The sequence below is a fragment of the Oncorhynchus kisutch genome, linkage group LG25 (assembly GCF_002021735.2).
Source record: "Oncorhynchus kisutch isolate 150728-3 linkage group LG25, Okis_V2, whole genome shotgun sequence".
Classification (NCBI taxonomy): domain Eukaryota; kingdom Metazoa; phylum Chordata; class Actinopteri; order Salmoniformes; family Salmonidae; genus Oncorhynchus; species Oncorhynchus kisutch.
Window position 1 is genome coordinate 20,283,693 of NC_034198.2, and position 25,181 is coordinate 20,308,873.

A 25,181-nucleotide genomic window follows, 5' to 3' on the forward strand; every position below is an offset into this window, starting at 1 on the left:
TTGTGTTGTGACAAGGTAGGGGTGGTATACAGAAGATAGCCCTATTTGGCAAAAGACCAAGTCCATGTTATGGCAAGAACAGCTCAAACGAGCAAAGAGAAATGACAGTCCATTACTTTAAGACATGAAGGTCAGTCCAGAAAATGTGCAGTCACAAAAACCATCAAGCGCTGTGATGAAACAGACATACCTTATGTAAATAAGTATTCACACCCTTTGCTATGAGACTCGAAATTGAACTCAGTTGCATGCTGTTTCCAATGATCATCCTTGATGTTTCTACAACTTGATTGGAGTCCACCTGTGGTAAATTCAATTGATTGGACATGATTTGGAAAGGCACATACCTGTCTATAAGGTCCCACAGTTGACAGTGTATGTCGGAGCCAAAACCAATCCATGAGCTTGAAGGAAATGTCCGTAGTGCTCCGAGACAGGATTGTGTCGAGGCACAATCATTTCTGCATCATTGAAGGTCCCCAAGAACACTGGTGTCCTTCATTCTTAAATGGACGAAGTTTGGAACCACCAAGACTCTCCCTAGAGCTGGCCGCCAGGCCAAACTGAGCAGTAGAAGGGCCTTGGTTAGGGAGGTGACCAAGAACCCGATGGGTCACTCTGATAGAGCTCCAGAGTTCCTCTGTGGAGATGGAAGAACCTTCCAGAAGGACAACCATCTCTGCAGCACTCCACCAATCAGGCCTTTATGGTAGTGGCCAGACATAAGTCACTCTTCAGTAAAAGGCACATGACAGCCGCTTGGAGTTTGCCATAAGACACTTTAAGGACTCGCAGACTATGAGAAACAAGAACTCATGACTGGAGGAAACCTGGTACCATCCATACAGTGAAGCATGGTGGTGGCGGCATCACGCTGTGGGGATGTTTTTCAGCGGAAGGGACTGGGAAAATAGTTGGGATCGAGGGAAAGATGAACGGAGCAAAGTACAGAAATCCTTGATGAAACCTGCTCCAGAGCGCTCAGAACCTCAGACTGGGGCAAAGGTTCACCTTCCAACCTGACAATGACCCTAAGCACACAGCCAAGACAACGCAGGATTGTCTACATGACAAGTTTCTGAATGTCCTTGAGTGGCCCAGCCAGAGCCCGGACTTGAACCGGATCAGACATCTCTGGAAACACCTGAAAATAGCTATGCAGCAACACTCCCCATCCAACCTAATAGAGCCTCAGAGGATCTGCAGAGAAGAAAAGGAGAAACTCCCCAAATACAGGTGTGCCAAGCTTGTAGCGTCATACCCAAGAAGACTCGTGGCTGTAATCGTTGCAAAAGGTGCTCCAACAAAGTACTGAGTAAAAGTGTCTGAATACTTGTGTAAATGTATTTATGTATTAAATGTATTTATAAATTAACATTTCTAAACGTGTTTTTGCTTTGTCATTATGGGGTTTTCTTTGTCCATTGATGAGTTGTCCATCACTCTCGATTTAGTTTGTCTGCAGTTTTTTCACATATTTCCTAGCCTCTGTAGCCAGCACTTTGTTTTGTGTTTACTCTCTCCTACATATTTATTTTGACAGTGAATGTAAACCAAACATTTTAGGGAAATATTATTTTTGTGAGTATTGAACGTTTGTTATCTTTTATTTCAGCTCATGAAACTTGAGACCAACACTTTACATGTTGCTTTTATATTTTTGTTCAGTGTAAAAGGTTCAGCTTCACTGTCCAAATAAATACGTAAGGGAGTGTAGTGTATGTGCAATTTTGTGATCATTTTGTCACTTTTGGATTCTAGGTTTGTTATCTTGTTTGGGGAATTGATCCGCATGAGTTCCTTGTCTCTGCATGGATTATTGTTAAGTATGTAAGACTTGGCCTGGGCTTGTTGGGTAACAGCTTGTTATGTAAAAACAATGTCAATATCTTGTTTCCTCTTTTTCCATGGTTTCATCATTTATTTGAAGCTTTAAAAAAAATGCCTCAGAAAATAAATGCAGTGACTGTATTTTCTGGTAGTGTAACTCTAAATCAAAAGAGCACTTCCATTAATTGTGTCCGTTTTTAGGTTTGGAGAGATCGGATGTTTTTTTCAAAAGATACATTGTGGAACATTTTTGGTCACGCCCTTTTTTATATGAAAATAAACTGAAATCTCGGGTTTCGAAGTCTCACGGGAGGGACTACATTACGCAGATAGGTCTGACGCAGGCTATGACAAGCGAATGACGTTTTGCGCATGCTCATGGAGATCTACGGAGCTAGATGGGGGGGAAAAGTGCAAAAGACAAAGGACTAAACAACCCAGGAAAAGAGGCTAAACGATTAATTTCACCAGGATTATGACATGCCTACTACAGTAGTATCGCATAAAGAGAAAGGTATGTGGCAACAGAAACATCTACGAAATATGAAAGGTTTCACATGCATGTTTACGCTATCAAGAGTGGCGTGTACAGCTAGCTGCTCATAGTATAATCTAGTCGTTGCACTGGATTTTAGCTAGAGCGATTCATTTGAATATCATGTAGATTTTAAACATATTTCGTTCATCCGTAAATATCACTTGTGTCACATAATAGTGAAGAATGCCTAGACTCTTGCGCCTGTTGTCAAGCTATATCAGTTTAGTGTGATGTTGCCTATTCCACAAGCCTGCTTCTCTTATCCAGTCAGTTTCTAGTATAAATGTTTACCCTCTTGTTCCTTCCTTCTGACCACTGCTGACAGAACGCTTTAGAAAAACACCTGATAATTCCTATATTTTTCTTTCAGCATGACAAACACTTGATTTGGGTGGTGACAACTTTATTTAACATGCATTTCTGCCTCTCGTCTTCCTACCTCAGTTGTATTCCTAAAGAGTCCTGTCTGTCTACACATCACAGAGCCTCATGTATCAAGTCCCTCATCTTTTCCACTGGAACTGACTCCTCATGGTGGAACCGTGGTACTCTTTGGGTTCTCTAGAAATGGAAAGAACTAGTAAACTTTAGTCTGACAGTTGAGGTGCAAAAAAAAAAAAAAAAAAAAGTCACGAGGACAGACGTCAGAATGGAGGAAGTTGAAAAAAGAGATGCATGCTCTTGCTTCTCTGCCTAGTATTTGTTTAGCTATAGATGTGACCTTGGGGGTTCGTTATCTTTTAACTCTGAAGTAGCTGCATAAATGTTCACACCCTCCTTTTTGCTCTCATAATTAAATGTGGACCTTAGTCCACACTTGGAACATTTTGTTTTCCAGCAGTTTTTTACATTTTCTACCAGTCAGCACTTTTGAAACAGCAGGCTAGCTGAAGTGGCCTGGCCCACCTCAGTGTCACCCAGTAACCCACCTCCCCCTTCCCTTGCGACATGCACGGCCCTCCAGCAGCTGAGCAGTTGCCATGGCGATGGTAGTTGTGTCGGCATAGCGACAGGGTGACAGTGATGGGGAGTACTCCATTTTCTGGTAAGGGGAGGGGGGGAGGAGGGCTGCAGGACCTGGGCTGTATGCCATGGAAGCTGAGCAAGCAGAAAGGGATGGTGGGGGGTGAGGTGGGGGAAGGGACGGGAGGGGGGGAGGAGAGGTCGGACCTGAGAGAGCATGATATCTCGACCCCTCCGGCCCCGCCTCCAACCCCCATCTACCACGAGAAGCAACGGCGGGAGCTGTGTGCTCTGCATGCGCTCAATAACGTCTTCCAGGACGGGGCGGCTTTCAGCAGGGATACACTCCAGGACATCTACCAGAGGTGAGCGGTTAAGGTTGTGCCTTCTAGGGCAGTGTTTCCCAACTCGTCCTTGAGTACCCCCCAACTGAACACATTTTTGTTGTAACCCCAGACAAACTCACCTGAATCAACTCATTGAGGGTGTTGTAATTTGTTGACGAATTGAATCAGGTGTGCTTGTCCGGGGCTGCAACATAAATGTGTGCTTCTGGGGGTACTCGAGGACTGGAGTTAGGAAACACTGCTCTAGGGGAGGGATTTATCTTCTCCATTCTCTCTCCCTCATATTCTTCTTTCTTTCTCCCCCCTCTGCATCTCTCCCTTTTTTACACTCTTTCTTTCTCATTTATTCTGTCCTCACTATCTCGTCCCTCTCTCCACAGACTCTCTCCCGGCACTCTGGTAACCCCCCACAAGAAGAGCGTGCTGGGAAATGGGAACTATGATGTGAATGTCATAATGGCTGCCCTGCAGACCCGAGGGTTCGAGGCTGTCTGGTGGGATAAAAGAAGGTACACCTCTGTTCTTATTAAAGCTATATGGTCTACACTATCTAGTTATTTAACATTTTTGTTTATTTTTTATTTACCAGTCTCCCTCTTTGGAGGACAAAAGTAACTTACATTTTTGTTTTTGTTTATACAGCTTTTTTGTAACATACATTTGACAAATATTTTAAATACATTTTAGAATCTTTCTAATAGCTTAGTATTCACATATTGTAAGTTAAAGATTAATATTCAAGTTTCAACGTCCAACAAAATGCTTAGTTGCAGGGTCCTTCTGGACAATGCAACAACAATAAGAAATAATACAAGCTAAGAAGATGAACATAAAGTAAATGTCTCAGTAGGATATAAACTTTTTAGCGTAAGTATAACATCCATCAAACATCAAAGGCACAATTTTATAGTGCGGTATTTACACATATCAGAGAAAGGGGGGGATAAGGGGTCAAAAGTTTAACTTGTGCAGTAATAGTAAATAAGAGTCTGGTAGCAGCAATTGTGGGGAGTGAGTGCATGTGTGCCAAGGTGCGGAGAGTCGGTGCAGGTGTCCAGTTCAAGTGTTCAGCAGTCTGATGGCTTGTAGATAACCTGTTGTTATCAGACTTCATGCTCAGATACCGTCTGCCCGTCGGTAAGGGAGCTGAACTGTGGTCAATGAACAGCATTCTCTTTTTTTATTTCAAATATTTTTACCCCTTTTTTCTCCCCAATTTTGTAGTTGTAGTAGTTTTGTAGTAGTTACAGCCTTGTCTCATCGCTGCAACTCCCGTACGGACTCGGGAGAGGCGAAGGTTGAGAGCCATGTGTCTTCCGAAACACAACCCAACCAAGCCGCACTGCTTCTTGACACAATGCACATCCAACCCGGAAGCCAGCTGCACCAATGTGTCGGAAGAAACACCATACATCTGGTGACCTGGTCAGCGTGCACTACGCTCAGCCTGCCACAGGAGTTGCTAGTGCGCGATGAGACAAGTACGAGCCGGCCAAACCCTCCCTAACCCGGACGACGCTGGGCCAATTGTGCGTCGCCCCATGGACCTCCCGGTCGCGGCCGGCTGCGACAGAGTCTGGGCTCAAACCCAGAATCTCTGGTGTCACAGCTAGCACTGCGATGCAGTGCCTTAGACCACTGCGCCACCCGGGAGGCAATGAACAGCATTCTCACATAGGTGTTCCTCTTGTCCAGATGTGTTGGAGTCGAGTGAATAGCGATGGAAATGGCATCTTGAGTGGATCTGTTGGAGCGGTAAGCAAATTAGATGGGGTCCAGTGTGTCTGACATGCTGGCCTTGATGTGGGCCATGACCAGCCTCTCGAAGCACTTCATGATGATGGGTGAGGGTGACGCGACGGTAGTCATTTGGGCACCTTGGTTTTCTTGGGCACTGGGACGATGGTTGTCTCCTTGAGGCATGTGGGGACTACAGCCTGGGAAAGGACAGGTTTAAGATGTCCGAGAAGACGCTCGCCAGCTGGTCAGCGCACACTCTGAGGATGCGACCAGGGAAGCCATCTGGGCAGGTGGCTTTGTGAGAGTTCACTCTTTTGAGAGTTTTCCTCACATTAGCCTCGGAGCATGAAAACACCTGGTGGTCGTCTGGAGCAATGAGAGCCTTCCTAGATTTCTCTGTATTGTCTGCCTTGCAGCGAGCACACTATCTTCAGCTGAGAAGGGAGGCTTCAGTGGTCACCACACAGCTGGATTTTCCTTTGTAGTTTGTGATAGCCTGAAGTCCTTATCACAAGGCGTCGCGAGTCTGAATTGTCAAACATCGATTAAAGTTTGAGTTTGTAATGTCTCTTCGCGTCCCTAATGGATTTGTGGCGCTTGTACCCACTTGCTTGTATGTGTTGCGCGTCATTGATTCTTCTGGGTTTGTTCTGCTGAGATTGAATGCAGTACGGGCTCTCAGAATGGTATGGATTTCACCTTCATCCAGGGTTTTTGGTTGGGATATGTCCGGATTGTTATTGTGGATACAACGTCAACAAATTTCCCAATGAAGCCTGTGAATGACAATGTATATTCCTCAATGTTGATGGATGAATCCTGAGTGGATGAATCTTGAACAAATTCCAATCAGTATCCTCAAAACATCATTGAGTCCAGCACCTCAATATTGTGTTGGTGGCCTCCTCTTGAGTTGCTTCTTGTATGGGGGAGTAGAAACAGAGACATGAAGTGGGGGCGGGGGAGTGCTTTGTACACTCATGATCCAGTACTTTGTTTCCTCTTTGTAGGATACATGTTGGTGATACTTTTGAATAATTTGTTTTAAAATTACTTGGTTAAAATCTCCCGCGACATTAAATACTGCTTCCAGGTGAGCGGATTCTTGCTAGCTAATGTTCTTGTGCAGTTCACTGAGTGCCGCCTTGATGTTTGCTTGTAGAAGTATGTACACAGCTAGGATAATAAAACACGTGAATTCCCTCTACATATAGGGGTGTTATTTTACCATCAGAAACTCCAGGTGGGGTGAGCAGGAGCTCAAAATGTTTTCTACTTTGTTACACCAGGAATTGTTGATGAGGATTGCAAACACCGCCTGGTTGAATAGCAGAGTCGGGTGAACTGTCCGTAAGCCATGTCTCTGTAAACGCAAAGACGCAGGATTCCCTGATTTTCCTCTTGGTGTAGTCAACAATATAATAAGACTATTGTACACTGCTCAAAAAAATAAAGGGAACACTAAAATAACACATCCTAGATCTGAATGAATGAAATATTCTTATTAAATACTTTTTTCTTTACATAGTTGAATGTGCTGACAACAAAATCACACAAATTATCAATGGAAATCAAATTTATCAACCCATGGAGGTCTGGATTTGGAATCACACTCAAAATTAAAGTGGAAAACCACACTACAGGCTGATCCTTCTTTGATGTAATGTCCTTAAAACAAGTCAAAATGAGGCTCAGTAGTGTGTGTGGCCTCCACATGCCTCTATGACCTCCCTACAACGCCTGGGCATGCTCCTGATGAGGTGGCGGATGGTCTCCTGAGGGATCTCCTCCCAGACCTGGACTAAAGCATCCGCCAACTCCTGGACAGTCTGTGGTGCAACGTGGTGTTGGTGGATGGAGCGAGACATGATGTCCCAGATGTGCTCAATTGGATTCAGGTCTGGGGAACGGGCGGGCCAGTCCATAGCATCAATGCCTTCCTCTTGCAGGAACTGCTGACACACTCCAGCCACATGAGGTCTAGCATTGTCTTGCATTAGGAGGAACCCAGGGCCAACCGCACCAGCATATGGTCTCACAAGGGGTCTGAGGATCTCATCTCGGTACCTAATGGCAGTCAGGCTACCTCTGGCGAGCACATGGAGGGCTGTGTGGCCCCTCAAAGAAATGCCACCCCACACCATGACTGACCCACCGCCAAACCGGTCATGCTGGAGGATGTTGCAGGCAGCAGAACGTTCTCCACGGCGTCTCCAGACTCTGTCACATGTGCTCAGTGTGAATCTGCTTTCATCTGTGAAGATCACAGGGCGCCAGTGGCGAATTTGCCAATCTTGGTGTTCTCTGGCAAATGCCAAACGTCCTGCACGGTGTTGGGCTGTAAGCACAACCCCCACCTCATACCACCCTCATGGGGTCTGTTTCTGACCATTTGAGCAGACACATGCACATTTGTGGCCTGCTGGAGGTAATTTTGCAGGGCTCTGGCAGTGCTCCTCCTGCTCCTCCTTGCACAAAGGCTGAGGTAGCGGTCCTGCTGCTGGGTTGTTGCCCTCCAACGGCCTCCTCCACGTCTCCTGATGTACTGGCCTGTCTCCTGGTAGCGCCTCCATGCTCTGGACACTACGCTGACAGACACAGCAAACCTTCTTGCCACAGCTCGCATTGATGTGCCATCCTGGATGAGCTGCACTACCTGAGCCACTTGTGTGGGTTGTGGACTCTGTCTCATGCTACCACGAGTGAAAGCACCGCCAGCATTCAAAAGTGACCAAAACATCAGCCAGGAAGCATAGGAACTGAGAAGTGGTCTGTGGTCACCACCTGCAGAACCACTCCTTTATTGGGGGTGTCTTGCTAATTGCCTATAATTTCCACCTGTTGTCTATTACATTTGCACAACAGCATGTGAAATGTATTGTCAATCAGTGTTGCTTCCTAAGTGGACAGTTTGATTTCACGGAAGTGTGATTGACTTGGAGTTACATTGTGTTGTTTAAGTGTTCCCTTTATTTTTTTGAGCAGTGTAATTATCAGCAAATCTTCAATTGAAGCCTTTCTCGGAGTACATTTTTCCATTGATTGGACATGAGAAAATACACTTTGAACTCAGAGCAAGGCTTCAATTGCAGATTTGCTGATAATATGATAGTCTTATTATATTGTTGACTATAGATTTCCATGTCTCCCAACAATGCTATTTGTAGGGTTAATACCAGAATACATGAGTAATTCTCTCTTCGCAGCAAATCTTCAGAGATGGTTGTATGCCCCTTTATATATAACATTCTGTTGGTGGTAATTTTAAATTGAAAAACGCAGAGTTTTCATGCATTATTATCCAAAGTAATTCATTTGGCCCATGCAGGAAAATCTAAATCCACAACACTGGTGTTGCAAACACCATTCAACCCACTGAGCCACATTCAACCCACTGAGCCACAGTGCTATGCTTGTTCATACTCTCCATCTTGTTTACTGCTCTCCGGTTTGGTGCATGTGCTGTTGTCAGCAACTTTCAGTCAGCTCAGCCCTGCTCAATTTAGGTAACTTCAATCACTGGCTGTACACCAGCAATAGAGGAAAGATTAAGATTATTTCCATATCCTCTTCATTGTGAATCCCTGTTGAGCACAAGGTAGTAAAACAAGGAATTAGGCTACTCATGATTACCCAAACAGATTCTGAAAATCAAAACGAGCTATTTTTTACATTCAGCATCACTCCGTCACGGGAAATATTTGTTTTCTTTCTAACAATGATATCTACATATATTTCAGGATGTTGTGTATCCATGGAAGTAAACAGAATTCTTAACATTTTTTAAAACACAGCTTGTCAGAAAATAAGGGGTCTCTTGGCACAACTTACACCAGGAATGGGGTAGGTTGAGCATAGGGACAGGGTAAGGCGGCTCAACTTCGTTGTCAGGTTCTCTGCGTTTTGAGGCTACTAGCCAATGAAACTGAGACTTGATACGTTTAGCAAGCTCAGACTCCATATCATAAAATAAGTTACCGAAATCTTCAGTAATTTTGCCATAAATGTTCTGTTAATTACCAATCTATCGTAACTTTGGTAATTTCCTTCAGTGTCATTCTATTTTTTCATTCCTTGCTGCTGCTCGAATCTTCCCTCGTCTCACTTCCATGGCTGCTCTCTCAAGAACCTCAAGGGGGGGCTAGACCCCTGCTTGTTTTATGTTTTGTATACACAAGGCATGATGTATACACTCAGGGTATGAGTTCATGCACATATACGATGCATAAAACTGACAATGTAATGATCATTTGTATGGGGTATGGTGGCCATTGACTCAAGCCCACACAGCTACAAGGATGCACTTTCATGCCAGGTTTAGGACCTCAAATTGTAGCTTATAGAGACCCTAATGTGTAAAATGATCTACTTTGATTTATACTTTGGGTTATATACAAACATCATGAAACCTATAACACAAATGTATTTGACTTTGTTAAAATCCTGTTTTTTGGGGACCTAACTTTTTGGGACCTTTTCTCTCTTCCTAAATATTTGGTCACATGATTCATTTTGTGTATGGTTTCATAGAAACAAGGGGTGGATCAACTAACTCCTTGGCTCAACTTGCTCAACTTACCCCACTCTGACCTACAGACATCATCATGGATTTTACAACATTCATGTAGCTACTGAAAATCCACTCCTGCAAGACCAATGGACTGCGTGATTGACTTCTGTATTGTATTCCTGCAGGGATGTGGGCAGTATAGCTCTGTCCAACGTAACAGGCTTCATCCTGAACGTCCCGTCCAATCTGCGATGGGGTCCACTGCGCCTGCCACTCAAACGGCAGCACTGGATAGGGGTGCGGGAGGTGGACGGAGTCTATTACAACCTCGACTCCAAACTACGCAGCCCACACACCATCGGAAACCCTGATGAGCTCAGGTACAGCGTGTGTGGGTGTGTCATCCCAATTATGTTGTCCTGACCATTGGATTAAGCCCATCATAATTTGCATTGCTCATTTTACATAGTGCATTCAAACCCTTTCCCTTTTCCCACATTTTGTTACATTACAGCCTCATTCTAAAATATGTGTGTATATGTGTATCACTCTACACACAATACCCCATCATGACAAAGTGAAAACAGGTTTAGAAATGTATGAAAATTTTAAAACTGATACCTAATTTGAATAAGTATTCAGACCCTTTGCTATGAGACTCAAAATTGAGCTCAGGTGCATCCTGTTAACATTGATCATCCTTGAGATGTTTCTACACCTTAATTGGAGTCCACCTGTGGTAAATTCAATTGATTGGACATGATTTGGAAAGCCACACACCTGTCTATATAAGGTCCCACAGTTGACGGTGCATGTCAGAGAAAAAAACAAGCCATAAGATTGACGCAATTGTCCGTAGAGGTTCGAGACAAGATTGTGTCGAGGCACAGATCTGGAGAAGAGTTCCAAAAAATGTCTGCAGCATTGCATTGAAATATATTTATATATAAAAAATGTATATAAAAAATATACAGTTGAAGTCGGAAGTTTACTTACACTTAGGTTGTAGTCATTAAAATTAGTTTCAACCACTCCACAAATTTCTTGTTAAACTATAGTTTTGGCAAATCGGTTAGAACATCTACTTTGCATGACACAAGTAATTTTTCCAACAATTGTTTACAGGCAGATTGTTTCACTTATAATTCACCGTATCACAATTCCAGTGGGTCAGAAGTTTACATACACTAAGTGCCTTTAAACAGTTTGGAAAATTCCAGAACATGTCATGCCTTTAGAAGCTTCTGATTAGTCTAATTGACATCATTTGAGTCAATTGGAGGTGTACCTGTGGATGTATTTCAAAGCCTACCTTCAAACTCAGTGCCTCTTTGCTTGACATCATGGGAAAATCAAAGGAAATCAGCCAAGACATCTAGAAAAAAAAATTATGGTCCTCCCCAAGTCTGGTTCATCCTTGGGAGCAATTTCCAAACGCCTGAAGGTACCACGTTGATCTGTACAAACAATAGTACGCAAGTATAAACACCATGGGTCCACACAGTCGTCATTCCGCTCAGGGAGGAGACGCATTCTGTCTCCTAGAGATGAAAGTACTTTGGTGCAAATCAATCCCAGAACAACAGCAAAGGACCTTGTGAAGATGCTGGAGGACACGGGTACAAAAGTATCTATATTCACAGTAAAATGAGTCCTATATCGACATAACCTGCAAGGCCGCTCAGCAAAGAAGCAGCCACTGCTCCAAAACCAACATAAAAAAGCCAGACTACGGTTTGCAACTGCACATGGGGACAAAGATCGTACTTGTTGGAGAAATGTCCTCTGGTCTGATGAAACAAAAATTGAGCTGTTGGGCCATAATGACCATCGTTATGTTTGGAGAAAAGGGGGGAGCCTTGCAAGCCGAAGAACACCATCCCAACAGTGAAGCACGGGGGAAGCAGCATCATGTTGTGGGGGTGCTTTGCTGTAGGAGCGACTGGTGCACTAAACAAAATAGATGGCATCATGAGGAAAGAAAAGTATGTGGATATATTGAAGCAACATCTCAAGACATCAGTCAGGAAGTTAAAGCTTGGTCGCAAATGGGTCTTCCAAATGGACAATGACCCCAAGCATACTACCAAAGTTGTGGCAAAATGGCTAAGGGACAACAAAGTCAAGTGGGCATCACAAAGCCCTGACCTCAATCCTATAGACAATTTGTGGGCAGAACTGAAAAAGCGTGTGCGAGCAAGGAGGCCTACAAACCTGACTCAGTTACACCAGCTCTGTCAGGAGGAATGGGCCAAAATTCACAACTTATTGTGGGAAGCTTGTGAAAGGCTACCCAAAACGTTTGACCCAAGTTAAACAATTTAAAGGCAATGCTACCAAATACTAATTGAGTGTATGTGAACTTCTGACCCACAAGGAATGTGATGAAATAAAAGCTGGAACGATTCTCATTACTATTATTCTGACATTTCACATTATTAAAATAAAGTGGTGATCCTAACTGACCTATGACAGGGAGTTTTTACTATGATTAAATGTCCGGAATTGTGAAAAACTGAGTTTAAATGTATTTGGCTAAGGTGTATGTAACTTCTGACTTCAAGTGTGTGTGTGTGTGTGTGTGTGTGTGTGTGTGTATGTATATATATATATATATATATATATATATTTTAAATGCCTCTTTCTCCCCAATATCGTGATAGTTTACAGCCTTGTCCCTTTGGCGAAGGTCGAGAGCCGAAACACAACCCATCCAAGCCGCACTGCTTCTTGACACAATGCCCGCTTAACCCGGAGGCCAACCGCACCAAGGTGTCGGAGGAAACACTGTACACCTGGCGACCCTGTCAGTGTGCACCGCGCCCTGCCCGCCACAGGAATCACTAGTGTGCTGTTGGACATGAACAACCCTGCCGGCCATACCCTCACCTAACTCCGACAAAGCTGGACCTATTGTGCGCCGCCCCATGGGTCTCCCGGTCGCGGCCGGCTGTGACAGAGCCTTGACTCAAACCAGGATCTTTAGTGGCACAGCTAGCACTCCGATGCAGTGCCTTAGACCACTGCGCCACTTGGGAGGCCCGGCCTCAATCATTCTTAACTGGAAGAAGTGTGGATCCACCAAGACTTCCTAAAGCTGGCCGCTCGTCCAAACTGAGAAATTGTGGGAGAAGGGCCTTTGTTAGGGCGGTGATCAAGAACCCGATGGTCACCCTGACAAGAGCTCTAGAGTTCCTCTGTGCATATGGGAGAAATTTCCGGTCGGACAACCATCTCTGCAGCACTCCACCAATCAGGCCTTTATGGTAGAGTGGCCAGACAGAAGCCACTCCTAAGTAAAAGGCACATGACAGCCCGCTTGGAGTCTAAAGGACTCTGACCATGAGAACAATGTTCTCTGGTCTGATGAAACCAAGATTAAACTCTTTGGCATGAATGCCAAGTGTCACGTCTGGAAGAAGCCTGGCACCATCTCTACGGTGAAGCATGGTGGCAGCATCATGCTGTGGGGATGTTTTTCAGACCAGGGACTGGGAGACTAGTCAGGATCAAGGGAACGATGAACAGAGCAAAATACAGAGAGATCCTTGATGAAAACCTGCTCCAGAGCGCCCAGGACAAAGGGCAAAGGTTCACCTTCCAACAGGACAACAACCCTAAGCACACAGCCAAGACAACGCAGGATTGTCTTCGGGACAAGTGTCTGAATGTCCTTGAGTGGCCCAGCCAGAGCCCGGACTTGAACCCGCTCAAACATCGCAGTGACGCTCCCGATCCAACCTGACAGAGCTTGAGAGGATCTGCAGAGAAGAATGGTAGAAACTTCAAAATACCTGTGTGCCAGGCTTGTAGCGTCATACACAAGAAGACTCGAGTCTGTAATCGCTGCCAATGGTGCTTCAAAAAAGTACTGAATAAAGGGTCTGAATACTTATGGAAATGTAATATTTGATATTTATTTTTAATACAGTTGCAAAATAATCTAAACCTGTTTTTGCTTTGTTATTATGGGATATTGTGTTTATATTGAGGGGAGAAAAACATTTAATCGATTTTAGAATAAGGTTGTAACAAAATAGTCAAGGGGTCTGAATATTTTCCGAATGCACTGTGTATTGTGGAGCATCCAAAGTAACAAGTTTTATTCATGTATCCACTAGATGATGCCTCATAGTAATACATAAGAGGTTCATTGAGTCTCATTCCCTTTGCTAAATAATAGATCATTCCACGGCCGCCATCCACAATGGTGATCGATCTTTGTCTAACGCATAATGAATAACAAGCTGATATCTTTATTCTTCTGTTCTTTTAATTCCATCCACACAACAGGAAGTTCCTGCGTCACCAGCTGAGAGGGAAAAACTGTGAGCTCTTATTGGTGGTGTCTGAGGAGGTGGAGGTCCACCAAACATGGAGGTCAGATGGCTGTTGATTGAATGTGCCTGCCAACCTTTTCTCTACCGGATTAGACTTTTCTCAGTTGCTGCTCAGGATAACAGGCGTGGTCCAAGCAGGGTATAGATTGAAAAGCAGGTGGGGTTGTGCTCAGCCAATCACACAGATGCGCACTGGCCGGATGTACTTTTTTTGCTTCCTCACCCATTGCTGGACTCTGGCTGAAACCTGAAGTGATGAAGGAAATGGACGCACACAGGGAGGTCACGAAGAATTCACACTACACAACACTTAGATTTATGAACATACTGTTTGGGATTCTGTGTTTATATATTGATTATTTTTCAATGTTTATTTTTTGTTGTTGTATATTACTGTCTCCAAGTATGGGAGGCGTGTGACTGTGTAATCTCTCGCTCCCCCCCCCCCCCCCTCCTGTTTACCCCTGTACTGTATATTCACTGATGTGTCTTTGTTTCTCTCTTTTTCTTTGTTTATCTCTATTTGTCCTTCTCTTCTCTACTACGACTGTACATCTCTTCTTTACCTCAGTGTCTTCCTCTGTCACCGCTCACAATTTAGTTTTTCACCCGGCCAACATTAAATCCCCCCCAGTGTATGCAGCTGTTTTATCCTCTCAGTTACTGCTGAGGCCATCTGTCTGTTAGTAGAAATCCTTGCTAGTTCCTGTCTTCAAACTAGAATTCTAAGCTATGGTTGTGTTAGGCCCAGGTATTGACAAATGGCTGGATACTGTAACAAGGTAGAGCCAGGAGGGTTTCAATGTGATCTGACCAGGAAAATCCACCAACCTGTGTAATCTGCAAGTCACAGCCCAGGGGGAGTTATTTTCTGTTTTGTAGTAAAAACTCCTGAGCAATTGACCATTGCTAAATAGTTATTTGCACAAATCCACCTGCCAAATATACAGAATTGTGGAATCAGTAGAACTTGTTATTATACCCAAGGTTTAGAATTGTTCACTGAAAATGCACTGTTAGATCAAAATCTGTAGATGCCATGGCTGAAATGTCCAGAATGCTGAGTGATTTGTGAGAAGTGGAGTAAGAGGGGAAAAGGTTGACAGTTGAGCGAATAAATAGAAAGAGAAAGTGATCCATGTGTAGAAGGAAAAAGTGAAAGAACGGCATGAGTCCAGCCAGACCATGTTAGTTTTGAAATCAGCCATTTGAGGAATTTGTGTTGGTTGATGGGTCTTTATCATCATAACAACATATTGTGTATTATTGAAGACTTGATCAGAGCTTTAATGTGTTTACAGAGGAAGCAGGCATTATTCTCTACCTAAAGAGGGGTTGTTGAATTTTGCTCCTCATTGGCTCAATCCCAACACTTTTCCTATTCATCTGAGCATCCAATCGCTGGTTCATTAAACTGATAATTTAATAATTTGCGACTATCACTAATCATGAGACAAATCAATGAGGTTGTTGGACTGAGGCTTCCCCTAGGGGAATGCAGGTTGGGCAACCAAACTCACAGGTAGAAAATCCCCTCACTACTTTAAACCAGGGTATTTGGGTGAAAAAACTGTGGTGACAGAGGATTTTCTTTTTGCCATGACAATCCCACCCACCTTCTCCCCTCTATTGAAGGGTCCTGGTTGTGTTATTTTTCTCTTGTTTTTCACAAAAATAAAATGCTTGTAATGGCACTTTATGTACACTCCTTAGTGAGGATGTGGCTTAATTTCTTGAGTGAAATTGCTGTTGGAATTTGGATGGAGAATCGAGCACATTTATAAGAAATGGGCCACGGGTTGGCTACTTTATTTTCCTGCTACTGCTTGTGTGTCATCTGCGTGCGCGGACCCATGTTCCAGCGTTAGCTCCAGGCTCGAGCTGACAGCGTTGCTTTGGCGCTGTGGAACGAAGAGCGCGCCTAGGACGAGCTTTTGGAAGCACGGGGACGCGCCAAGCAGTGCAGATGTGTCGCAGATTTGAGAAGTCACTGTACATACGGAAATATCTGGTACAAGGAAGTGGAAGGGAGAAATTCAGCTCCAACTTAAACGAAAACAATGCTCAGTTTGTAGAGGGAGGGTTGGGGGAGGAGAAACGCGACGCGTAGAGACTTGTCATTGCCTGTATACAGTCACTTTATAACGGAGAGCTAAACTAACATCACTTATTCTCGTTTGTACTGGATCAATCTATTTCAAAGAGCAGGCAGAACGTTCTGTGCTGGACCAATGGAGCTGTCAGCGATTGGTGAACAAGTGTTTGCTGTGGAATCAATAATCAAGAAAAGAGTTAGAAAGGTAAGGTATTCATATTGGAAATAAAACGCATGTAACATAATTGCATAATGACAAGTACGCAATTGGGAGAATATCCATTCTAGGGTAGCCTAGATACAACAAGGAACACAGTATACTATATTGAAAAGCACTTACCAGTAGCCTATTTATATCCAGTATCCACTGAATATAAACGTATAAGGGGGCGTGAGTGGGGGGGGGGGGGGGGGGTGTTGTAATCTCTTTAACATAAAGTTGAGCGTGTTGCCATTGCGTTACAGTATAGTCAGGGTGCCAGCTGTCTATCCTAAGATAATGTGAAACAGAATAATCATATCGGAACCGAAACCTTGCCTTCAGTCCTGTACGTTGCCAGAATAATAGCCCGCGGGTTATACAGTTACGCTAGTAGGCTATTGTGGATTTGTGAAGAGCTACGCAGTTTCGCGGAGGAAATTAGAAATACAGGTTTGTGGGTTATTAGGGCGCAAAACGCGGCCCCATTTTGACGCGCTTCCATAGACGTGAATGAATGTATGCTACTAAGTCCTTGTAAGTGTTAGGTCTTTTAACATCGTATTTCGCACTGCATTAAAAGTGAACTCGATACCGTAAGTGCATGAGTCATTGTCGGTGCAGGCGCGCATCAACCGTTATTATAGCCATGCATTCCCGTTACATAGGGGAAACGTTGCATGCTGTCTTTATATTGTTGTATTTGAATAATCTGTCCTACCCGCACATCGTTTTATGTAATATTCTTTGTGTGTGTAGGGGGGGGGGGGGGTTCTTGTGAGGATCCCAATTCTCTCCATTCACCAGTGCGCTCATGTGCGGTAACGTCATGATATCTAGGAGCTGTCAAAGTCGAGAAGCTATATGATAACGTCATCTGGAATGAGTTCCCGGTATTGACATGATGACATAGTTTAGATGAGAAGACATACATTTCCTGGATTTTCAAAGGTTATTCTAGGAGACCTATCTCTGTGCTTGGAGGGGAGACTGTAAGCATAGCAACATCACAATCAACATCCTCCCCCACACACTGTCTACTCTCTCCCATACTGGTGCTTGTCTCCAACTTTGTGTCACAGGGAAACGTGGAATATCTGTTGAAGTGGAAGGGATGGCCACCCAAGTGAGTAGTATCACTATGATATCATCATCATATCCAGTAATTTAAGACAATGAGTCATGCAGAGTATTATTGGATGGATGAGTAACCACGGCGATGTCTATCTGTACAGATACAGTACATGGGAACCAGAGGAGCACATCTTGGACCAGCGCCTGGTGCAGACCTATGATGAGAAGTAAGTCCAAGAGACCCTGCATGCTATAGAGCGCATTACGTAGAGGCCTTACCTAGCTAACGAATATCATAGTACTGATAACTGCACTGTAGTAGTACACAGTACTATCATAGTAAACTATACATGTTTGTACTGACTGATCTTACCATTCCACCAGAGAGCAGAAGGACAGAGCCCTGGGGTACCGGAAGAGAGGACCCAAAGCTAAAAGGCTTCTACTACAGGTGGGATGGGTTCATGTTTTATATAACTTCTCTGTCTGATTAGACTAGGGTTGCAAAGGAAGGGTATATTACTGGAAACTTTAGAAGTTTTAGATTACATCAAATCCTTGAAAGATATCAAACACAAGACATCTAGTGGCCTGTTTGGGAACTTCAGATAGGGACAGAGATGATTACAAACACCTGTGACTATCACATGTAAAATATATGAATCATTGAATAAGATGATTTTTATCTAAAAAATAGTTGTGAAAAAAGTAAATAGTTGGAAGAGTTGCATAGTTAATTTAAAATAATGCCATTGTTGATAGTTTTTTTTCATTAATTTGACTATTTTCTCTTGAACCATATTGTCTAACTACTAGAAATGCATGGACAATAAAAAATAAAAAATCATACTGTATATGAATACATTTTTGTACAGTTATTCTAGTATAAATGACCAAAGTTATGTAGATTGCCATAGATTTTCTGTTAATTACAAATTACTGAAGATTCCGTTAACTTTGCAATCCTAGATGAGACAGCGTAATAGGTTGGCATACTAAGTAAAGGGGAAATGATCTTGGAGAAACACAACTGCTGTATAAGACATCTTTATTATTCCCCCCTCTGTAGAATACTATTTACAACATGGATCTCCGGAGCGCCCATAAGGCCCTAGAGAAACCTCCAGCTCGCCTACGTCTTTCCCTGACTCGCTCACTGGAGTCTGAGGCAGAGGACCCAACCTATGGGGCCTGTAGACGGAGCCTGCACCCCCGCCTGGCCCATCGCAAGAACAAACCCAGAAGATCACAGTTCATGTGCCTGGCCTCTCCCCCTGGCCCCCCTAACCCCACAAAGGTCCCCACACATGATGATTGGGGAAGGAGAGAAGAGGAAGATGACATGGAGGAAGAGGAGGAAACTCGACAGGAGCAGTCAGAGCGAGAGACAGAGATATGCAGTGGCATTCTGAATGGTAAGCATGTTAGTCAGCCTATTCATCAAATGGGCCTAATTTTAAACCAGGACATTACTGTGTGTGTGTCAACTTGTTAGTCGGCCTATTCACCAAATGGGCCTAATTTTAAACCAGGACATTGCTGTGTGTGTGTGTCAACTTGTTAGTCGGTACAGTACAGGAGGCCCCCTGGGCAGACAACCAGGAACATAAGTTCTGCCATCCCATCCAGGGCTGGCAACTGGCACAGCAAACAGACAAGTAGTGGCAAGGGATAGGGTTGACTTAATGGGGTTTAATGTATGGCGCAGAACAATACATGCCAAACTTCCTGGTACAACACAGATAGTCTATGCATAGCCTACAGGCAATGTACTCAAATCAAATATTATTGGTCACATACACATGATTAGCAGATGTTATTGCGAGTGTAGCGAAATGCTTGTGCTTCTAGTTCCGAAAGTGCAGCAATATCTAACAAGTCATATCTAACAATTCCACAACAAATACCTTATACACACAAATCTAAGTAAAGGAATGGAATAAGAATATATAAATATATGGATGAGCAATGTCAGTGTGGCATAGGCAAAGATGCAATAGATTGCCTGTATATACTGTATTTTAGACTATGTACAGTGCTCTTATCAATCTCGGTCAGTTAATTCAGACTTGACGCAATCTTACCCTCTTCCTTTCTCTTTCCCTCTCTTCCGTTCCCTCTCACCCCCTCTCCTCCCCCACCCCACCCCCTTTCTCTCCTCCTCCCTCACCCCCTTTCTCCCTCTCCTCCTTCAGGGCAGGATAGGGCAGAGGACTGGAGTTCTGTGATTGGCTCAGACGAAGTGACCGCGTCAGAGCGGTCTGCTGTTTGGAGCCCAGTGATTGGCCCAGGGGAGGTGACCGTGACTGATGTCACCATAAACTCTCTCACAGTGACTTTCAAAGAAGCCCTGGCAGCCAAAGGCTTCTTCAGAGGCTGGGGCTTAGAGTTCTGAAACACACAGCTGCACAAACAGACGAAACCTGGTCTGGGAACAGAATGAGAGAGATGGAAAGTGTGGCTCTTGAGTTATCTTTACACTCTGTTTGGACTGTGTGACCACTTGTTCTCCTCATCCCTTTACCCTTCTTCCCTTTCTGGTTGTGTGATTGACCTCTGTCCACACTAACTTCCTATTTCATTCAATAGGCATACTGTAGTGTACAGTATATACTGACTACATTGAGATGGGCATACACTCCTACGTTGAGCTATACACAGTATACTGTATACCATATCCTTCTATACAAAACAGTTATTTTTCTGGACTGTTATTAGATAAACATGTGGCTTAGTAGAGTCTTGTGGTGATTTAGAAATCCTCTGCAAGATGGCTTTATCAGCCTGCATGCCTTTCTCCTGTCCTCTCTCTGGGTACATACTGATACTCAAGACATTTTGGTGACCCACTAAAGCCCTGCGCAACACATCCAGTGTAAACTAACCTTAAAAGTGGAACCAAAAACCTATATAAAAAAACAGACTTAGGAACAGTCTGTTCTTTTCTGAATTGCACTGTATTTACGTCATGATGTTGATGTGTCATCTTTGTGGAATCTTCCTTGTCGCCTCCCATTGGTCAGTGCCTGTTTATCCCACTCCCAAGCCTAGACTGATGGGTCTTGTTACAAATGTTCGGCACTGAGCAAATGTCAGGTCTGCTGAGCACAAACTTGAACATTGTGAAAATTCTGTGCAACTTCTGGCGCGCACTGAGGCTGTATCCGCTTTAAGTTAGTTATAATAGTGGCCAAGTAGGCAACTGTGGCTATTTGATGGTAAGGTAGGCTTACCAGAGTTTCCTACCATGAAGGAAAATGCATCCCATAACATTTTAACAAATAGCTGTTCTATCATTCAGCCTACAGTAGCAGCCAATGTGTGGTGTTCAATGTTGGCCTACATTCCACTTCTGAAAAAAGCATGTAGGGATTGAAATGAACCTGTTTATCCTTCAGACAAGGAGGTGAATGAAAATGTTGTTGTTTGATGCAAGAAACCGCTTTAGAAAATAACATTAATTATTATTCCCATACCATTATTACAGAGAATAAGGACAATTATGCTACCCTCTGCCTATTGGCTACTTAGCTTATTCAAGCCTTTCTCAATATATAACACTGCCCCTCGAGTGGTACAGCGGTCGAATGCACTGCATCTCAGGGCTTGAGGCGTCACTACAGACACCCTGGTTTGAATCCAGGCTGTATCACAACCGGGGGTGATTGAGAGTCCCATAGAGCGGTGCACAATTGGCCCAGCGTCGTCCGGGTTTGACCGGTGTAGGCCGTCATAAGAATGAGTTCTTAACTGACTTGCCTAGTTAAATAAAGGTAAAATATATATATATATATATATATATATATATATATATATATATATATATTTAATAATTAAGAAAGAAATTGTCTAGAAATGCACGCGTTGTAGGAAGCAACCACTCCACCATTGCTGATGAGAAATTAGCTCTAACTAGGCTAATAACTCACTTACTAGCAAAGAACATGAACAAATGTACACACGTGGCTACATGCAGCTCTTGCGCTTGTTTTGAGATCAAAGCATCTACTCCGGACCACTCATGCTGTAAACACAGTCCTTGGCACAGATCATATGGCAATGGTCTATTTGCATATAGGGATACTGCAGCTCTGATTTGTTATGGCGCACTGGTCTGTGTAGATTAGAGTATGGGCCTGAGTCGTGCCTGTCAATGCAATATAAACCTACTCCAATGCGCGCTGCCTACAATCAACTATTTTACACAGTTAGTTTTGTTTCGGTATGTTTCGTTGAAAGGGGCTAATATTGCGTTGATTAGATCACAATTCACACAGTAGAAGGAACCGTTGATAGTGTTAACCAATGGGGAAAACTAGAAAGTTGAGTGAAATTCAATCTCGTGCTTCTCTGTGCAGGTTGATATTTATTCTGTGCAGCAGTTTAGAGTGATAATTGCTCGTGACTCAGTAAAATGATCTCCGTCTGCGACCACAATGCAGCGAGGAATTATGGAAGTGCCTGATATTGTTTCTGTAGAGCTTTTACGGCTTGTACAAGCACGCACCCACCTTCACAACGCAACACTAGCAGCCCCGTTTTTGGATGTTTATTCATCTTATCCTTTGGGCTTGAAGTGAGAATGCTTCTTACACCTTAATTCCAGGGAGAGGAGAGACAGACAGAAGGGTATTGTGTATTACTAGTCGTTATTTTTATATATCAATCTGACAATGTAATTCAATGTATTTATTCTTTAAAGGAGAAACCTTGTGCATTAGTAAATACAGAGGAACTGAAATGTTTTTATACTCTGTAGTTCTGATGACTAAACTATGTGCTCACGCTGTAGCCATGACAAGGCTCTTACTTTATATAATTGCCAAATGTGGTTTGTTGCTTCTGCTGCTGCTTAAATATTCTCTGCTGAGCAAGGAACTGTTGCACTTTATTATGGCTCGTCTAATCAGAAAAGTGATGTAATAAACCTACAAAAACCATCATCTATATTCTCCGTCAATGTCTGAGATTATTTGTATTGTACTCAAAATAAATGTCTCTTTTTAATTGTTAATGTGTGATTGATTTTGTATTATACTGAACAAATGTATAAACCATTTCAAAGATTTAGACGAGTTATGAACTAAGGAAATCATAAATTTAAATAAACTCATTAGTCCCTAATCTATGAATTTTACACGCCCTAATAGGGCCACACAATGGGGAGCCAGGCCTGGCAAATCAAAATGAGTTTTTCCCCACAAAATGGCTTTACTACAGAAAGAAATACTCCCCAGCAGGTGAAGAAGCTGGATGTGGAGGTCCTGGGCTGGCGTGGTTACACATGGTCTGCGGTTGGACGTACTGCAAAATTCTCAAACAACGAAGGTGGTTTATGGTAGGGAAATGAACATTCAATTATCTGGCAACACCTCTGCTGGGCATTCCAGCGTGCCAATTGCACGTTCCCTCAAAATTTGAGACATCTGTGGCATTGTATTGGGACAACTGCACATTTTAGTGGCCTATTATTGTCCGCAGCACAAGGTGTCATGATTATGCTGTTTAATTAGCTTCTTGGTATGCCACACCTGTTAGGTGGATGGATTATCTTGACAAAGGGGAAATGCTCACAAGGAAGTAAACACATTTCTGCATATGGACAATTTGTGATCTTATTTCAGCTCATGGGACCAGCGCTTTACATGTTGCATTTATATTTTTGTTCAGTGTATTATTGGCTATCATGGGCGAGATAGATGTTATCTGTCCAACCAATTTCACCATGTGATGGAAATGTAGCTAGTGAAATAAAAGCCATTTCAACATACAGCTATTTTTCCAATGGTACAAACATACTTTATTGTACAATTAAATTGGCAAAAAAAAGACCAAAAGAACTTAAATAAGAAATTAATGAAAATGGAGCAACAGTTATTTATTTTTTGCTTCCTCTCAGCAAGCACCAAAGTATTTTAACAGAAAAGTGGTCAAAGATTCCATTTGAACACTAAACACAGTCTTAATTCCAGTTTCTTTAGGCAGAAAAAAAAGCAAAACAAAAGTTGTTCAGTTGCCATGGTTTGTACAGTGATTCAGTATGTATACAAGTGTACATTTCATCAAAATGGCATGATATACTCAAACAGCCCCAAAGAGGACTATGAATGTCATTTTACATCACCATTACATCTTCAATACAAAAAAAGTTTAATCTATTAATTCCTGTAGCTTCAAGTTTTATTTTCAAAAAATAAAATTAAATAATATCTATATATAAAATACAAGCTTTCCTTGTTTTTTTATAAAATAAGTCTCAAGATATATTGCCACTTGTTTTTCCCCCTCCCCCAAATCTCAACCTTTAGAGAAAAATAAGTGAACTTGTGAAATCTTGTGTAATTCTTTAATATGAGGCAAAATGAATTCATTTTCTGACCACAGTAATACGCCTTCTCACGTTTTGTGCATGTGTTCATGTGAATGTGTTGGTGTTCACAGCAATCAAGATGTTATGTTGCAATATCCCCAGTTTAAAAAAAAATATATATACACAAAGGCTCATTGGTGCTCATGACCTACACCCCATACTGTACCTTTCAGAAATCAATACTTTTACATAGTTTGGGAGTCCAGGTTGCTAGGAAACCAAATCGAGAAAATCAGCAGTAGAAAAAGAGTCTCTGCTCATCATAGGTCTGAAAGTCTGTACAGCGCAAATGTATGATTTTCATTTTATTACAAACAGTATTTCATTAAGTCCAGTTTTTGTACAGTAATAACATTAAATTAAACCCAACGTTCAGGGCAAAAGAAGAGGGGCGTGTGACTAGGATGAGAGGGGAAGAAGAGGGGCTTGTGACTAGGATGAGAGGGGAAGAAGAGGGGCTTGTGACTAGGATGAGAGGGGAAGAAGAGGGGCTTGTGACTAGGATGAGAGGGGAAGAAGAGGGGCTTGTGACTAGGATGAGAGGGGAAGAAGAGGGGCTTGTGACTAGGATGAGAGGGGAAGAAGAGGGGCTTGTGACTAGGATGAGAGGGGAAGAAGAGGGGCGTGTGACTAGGATGAGAGGGGAAGAAGAGGGGCTTGTGACTAGGATGAGAGGGGAAGAAGAGGGGCTTGTGACTAGGATGAGAGGGGAAGAAGAGGGGCTTGTGACTAGGATGAGAGGGGCTTGTGACTAGGATGAGAGGGGAAGAAGAGGGGCTTGTGACTAGGATGAGAGGGGAAGAAGAGGGGCTTGTGACTAGGATGAGAGGGGAAGAAGAGGGGCTTGTGACTAGGATGAGAGGGGAAGAAGAGGGGCTTGTGACTAGGATGAGAGGGGAAGAGGGGCTTGTGACTAGGATGAGAGGGGAAGAAGAGGGGCTTGTGACTAGGATGAGAGGGGAAGAAGAGGGGCTTGTGACTAGGATGAGAGGGGAAGAAGAGGGGCTTGTGACTAGGATGAGAGGGGAAGAAGAGGGGCTTGTGACTAGGATGAGAGGGGAAGAAGAGGGGCGTGTGACTAGGATGAGAGGGGAAGAAGAGGGGCTTGTGACTAGGATGAGAGGGGAAGAGGGGCTTGTGACTAGGATGAGAGGGGAAGAAGAGGGGCTTGTGAC

At 43.3% G+C, this 25,181-nt stretch overlaps 2 protein-coding genes across 3 annotated transcripts; both read left to right on the forward strand.

Annotated features, from left to right (window-relative positions):
- The first annotated feature begins 2,032 nt into the window (after window positions 1-2,032).
- On the forward strand, window positions 2,033-15,976 carry LOC109870302 (josephin-1). 2 transcript variants are annotated; one of them, XM_020460752.2, is made up of 5 exons: window positions 2,033-2,344; window positions 2,813-3,696; window positions 4,059-4,187; window positions 10,114-10,308; window positions 14,222-15,976. In XM_020460752.2, exons 2-5 carry the CDS (start codon window positions 3,392-3,394, stop codon window positions 14,322-14,324), a joined length of 732 nt encoding a protein of 243 aa, XP_020316341.1. In that variant the 5' UTR covers window positions 2,033-2,344; window positions 2,813-3,391; the 3' UTR covers window positions 14,325-15,976. The 2 variants fall into 2 exon arrangements, with proteins under 2 accessions (XP_020316341.1, XP_031660668.1); XM_031804808.1 differs by lacking the exon at window positions 2,033-2,344 and having other exon boundaries at window positions 2,367-3,696.
- A 128-nt stretch (window positions 15,977-16,104) lies between these two features.
- LOC109870400 (chromobox protein homolog 7) lies at window positions 16,105-22,650 on the forward strand. The gene is made up of 6 exons (XM_020460891.2): window positions 16,105-16,568; window positions 17,645-17,688; window positions 17,798-17,863; window positions 18,021-18,087; window positions 18,706-19,051; window positions 19,832-22,650. Exons 1-6 carry the CDS (start codon window positions 16,500-16,502, stop codon window positions 20,029-20,031), a joined length of 792 nt encoding a protein of 263 aa, XP_020316480.2. The 5' UTR covers window positions 16,105-16,499; the 3' UTR covers window positions 20,032-22,650.
- Window positions 22,651-25,181: the final 2,531 nt, after the last annotated feature.

Bases quoted from the DNA above. Each gene is read 5' to 3' on its own strand.
- LOC109870302 (XM_020460752.2), top strand. From the start codon at position 3,392: ATGGGGAGTACTCCATTTTCTGGTAAGGGGAGGGGGGGAGGAGGGCTG. The intron at 4,188-10,113 runs GTACACCTCTGT...GTATTCCTGCAG, and splicing joins GTCTGGTGGGATAAAAGAAG to GGATGTGGGCAGTATAGCTC. The intron at 10,309-14,221 runs GTACAGCGTGTG...TCCACACAACAG, and splicing joins GGAAACCCTGATGAGCTCAG to GAAGTTCCTGCGTCACCAGC.
- LOC109870400 (XM_020460891.2), top strand. From the start codon at position 16,500: ATGGAGCTGTCAGCGATTGGTGAACAAGTGTTTGCTGTGGAATCAATA. The intron at 16,569-17,644 runs GTAAGGTATTCA...TTTGTGTCACAG, and splicing joins TCAAGAAAAGAGTTAGAAAG to GGAAACGTGGAATATCTGTT. The intron at 19,052-19,831 runs GTAAGCATGTTA...CTCCTCCTTCAG, and splicing joins ATGCAGTGGCATTCTGAATG to GGCAGGATAGGGCAGAGGAC.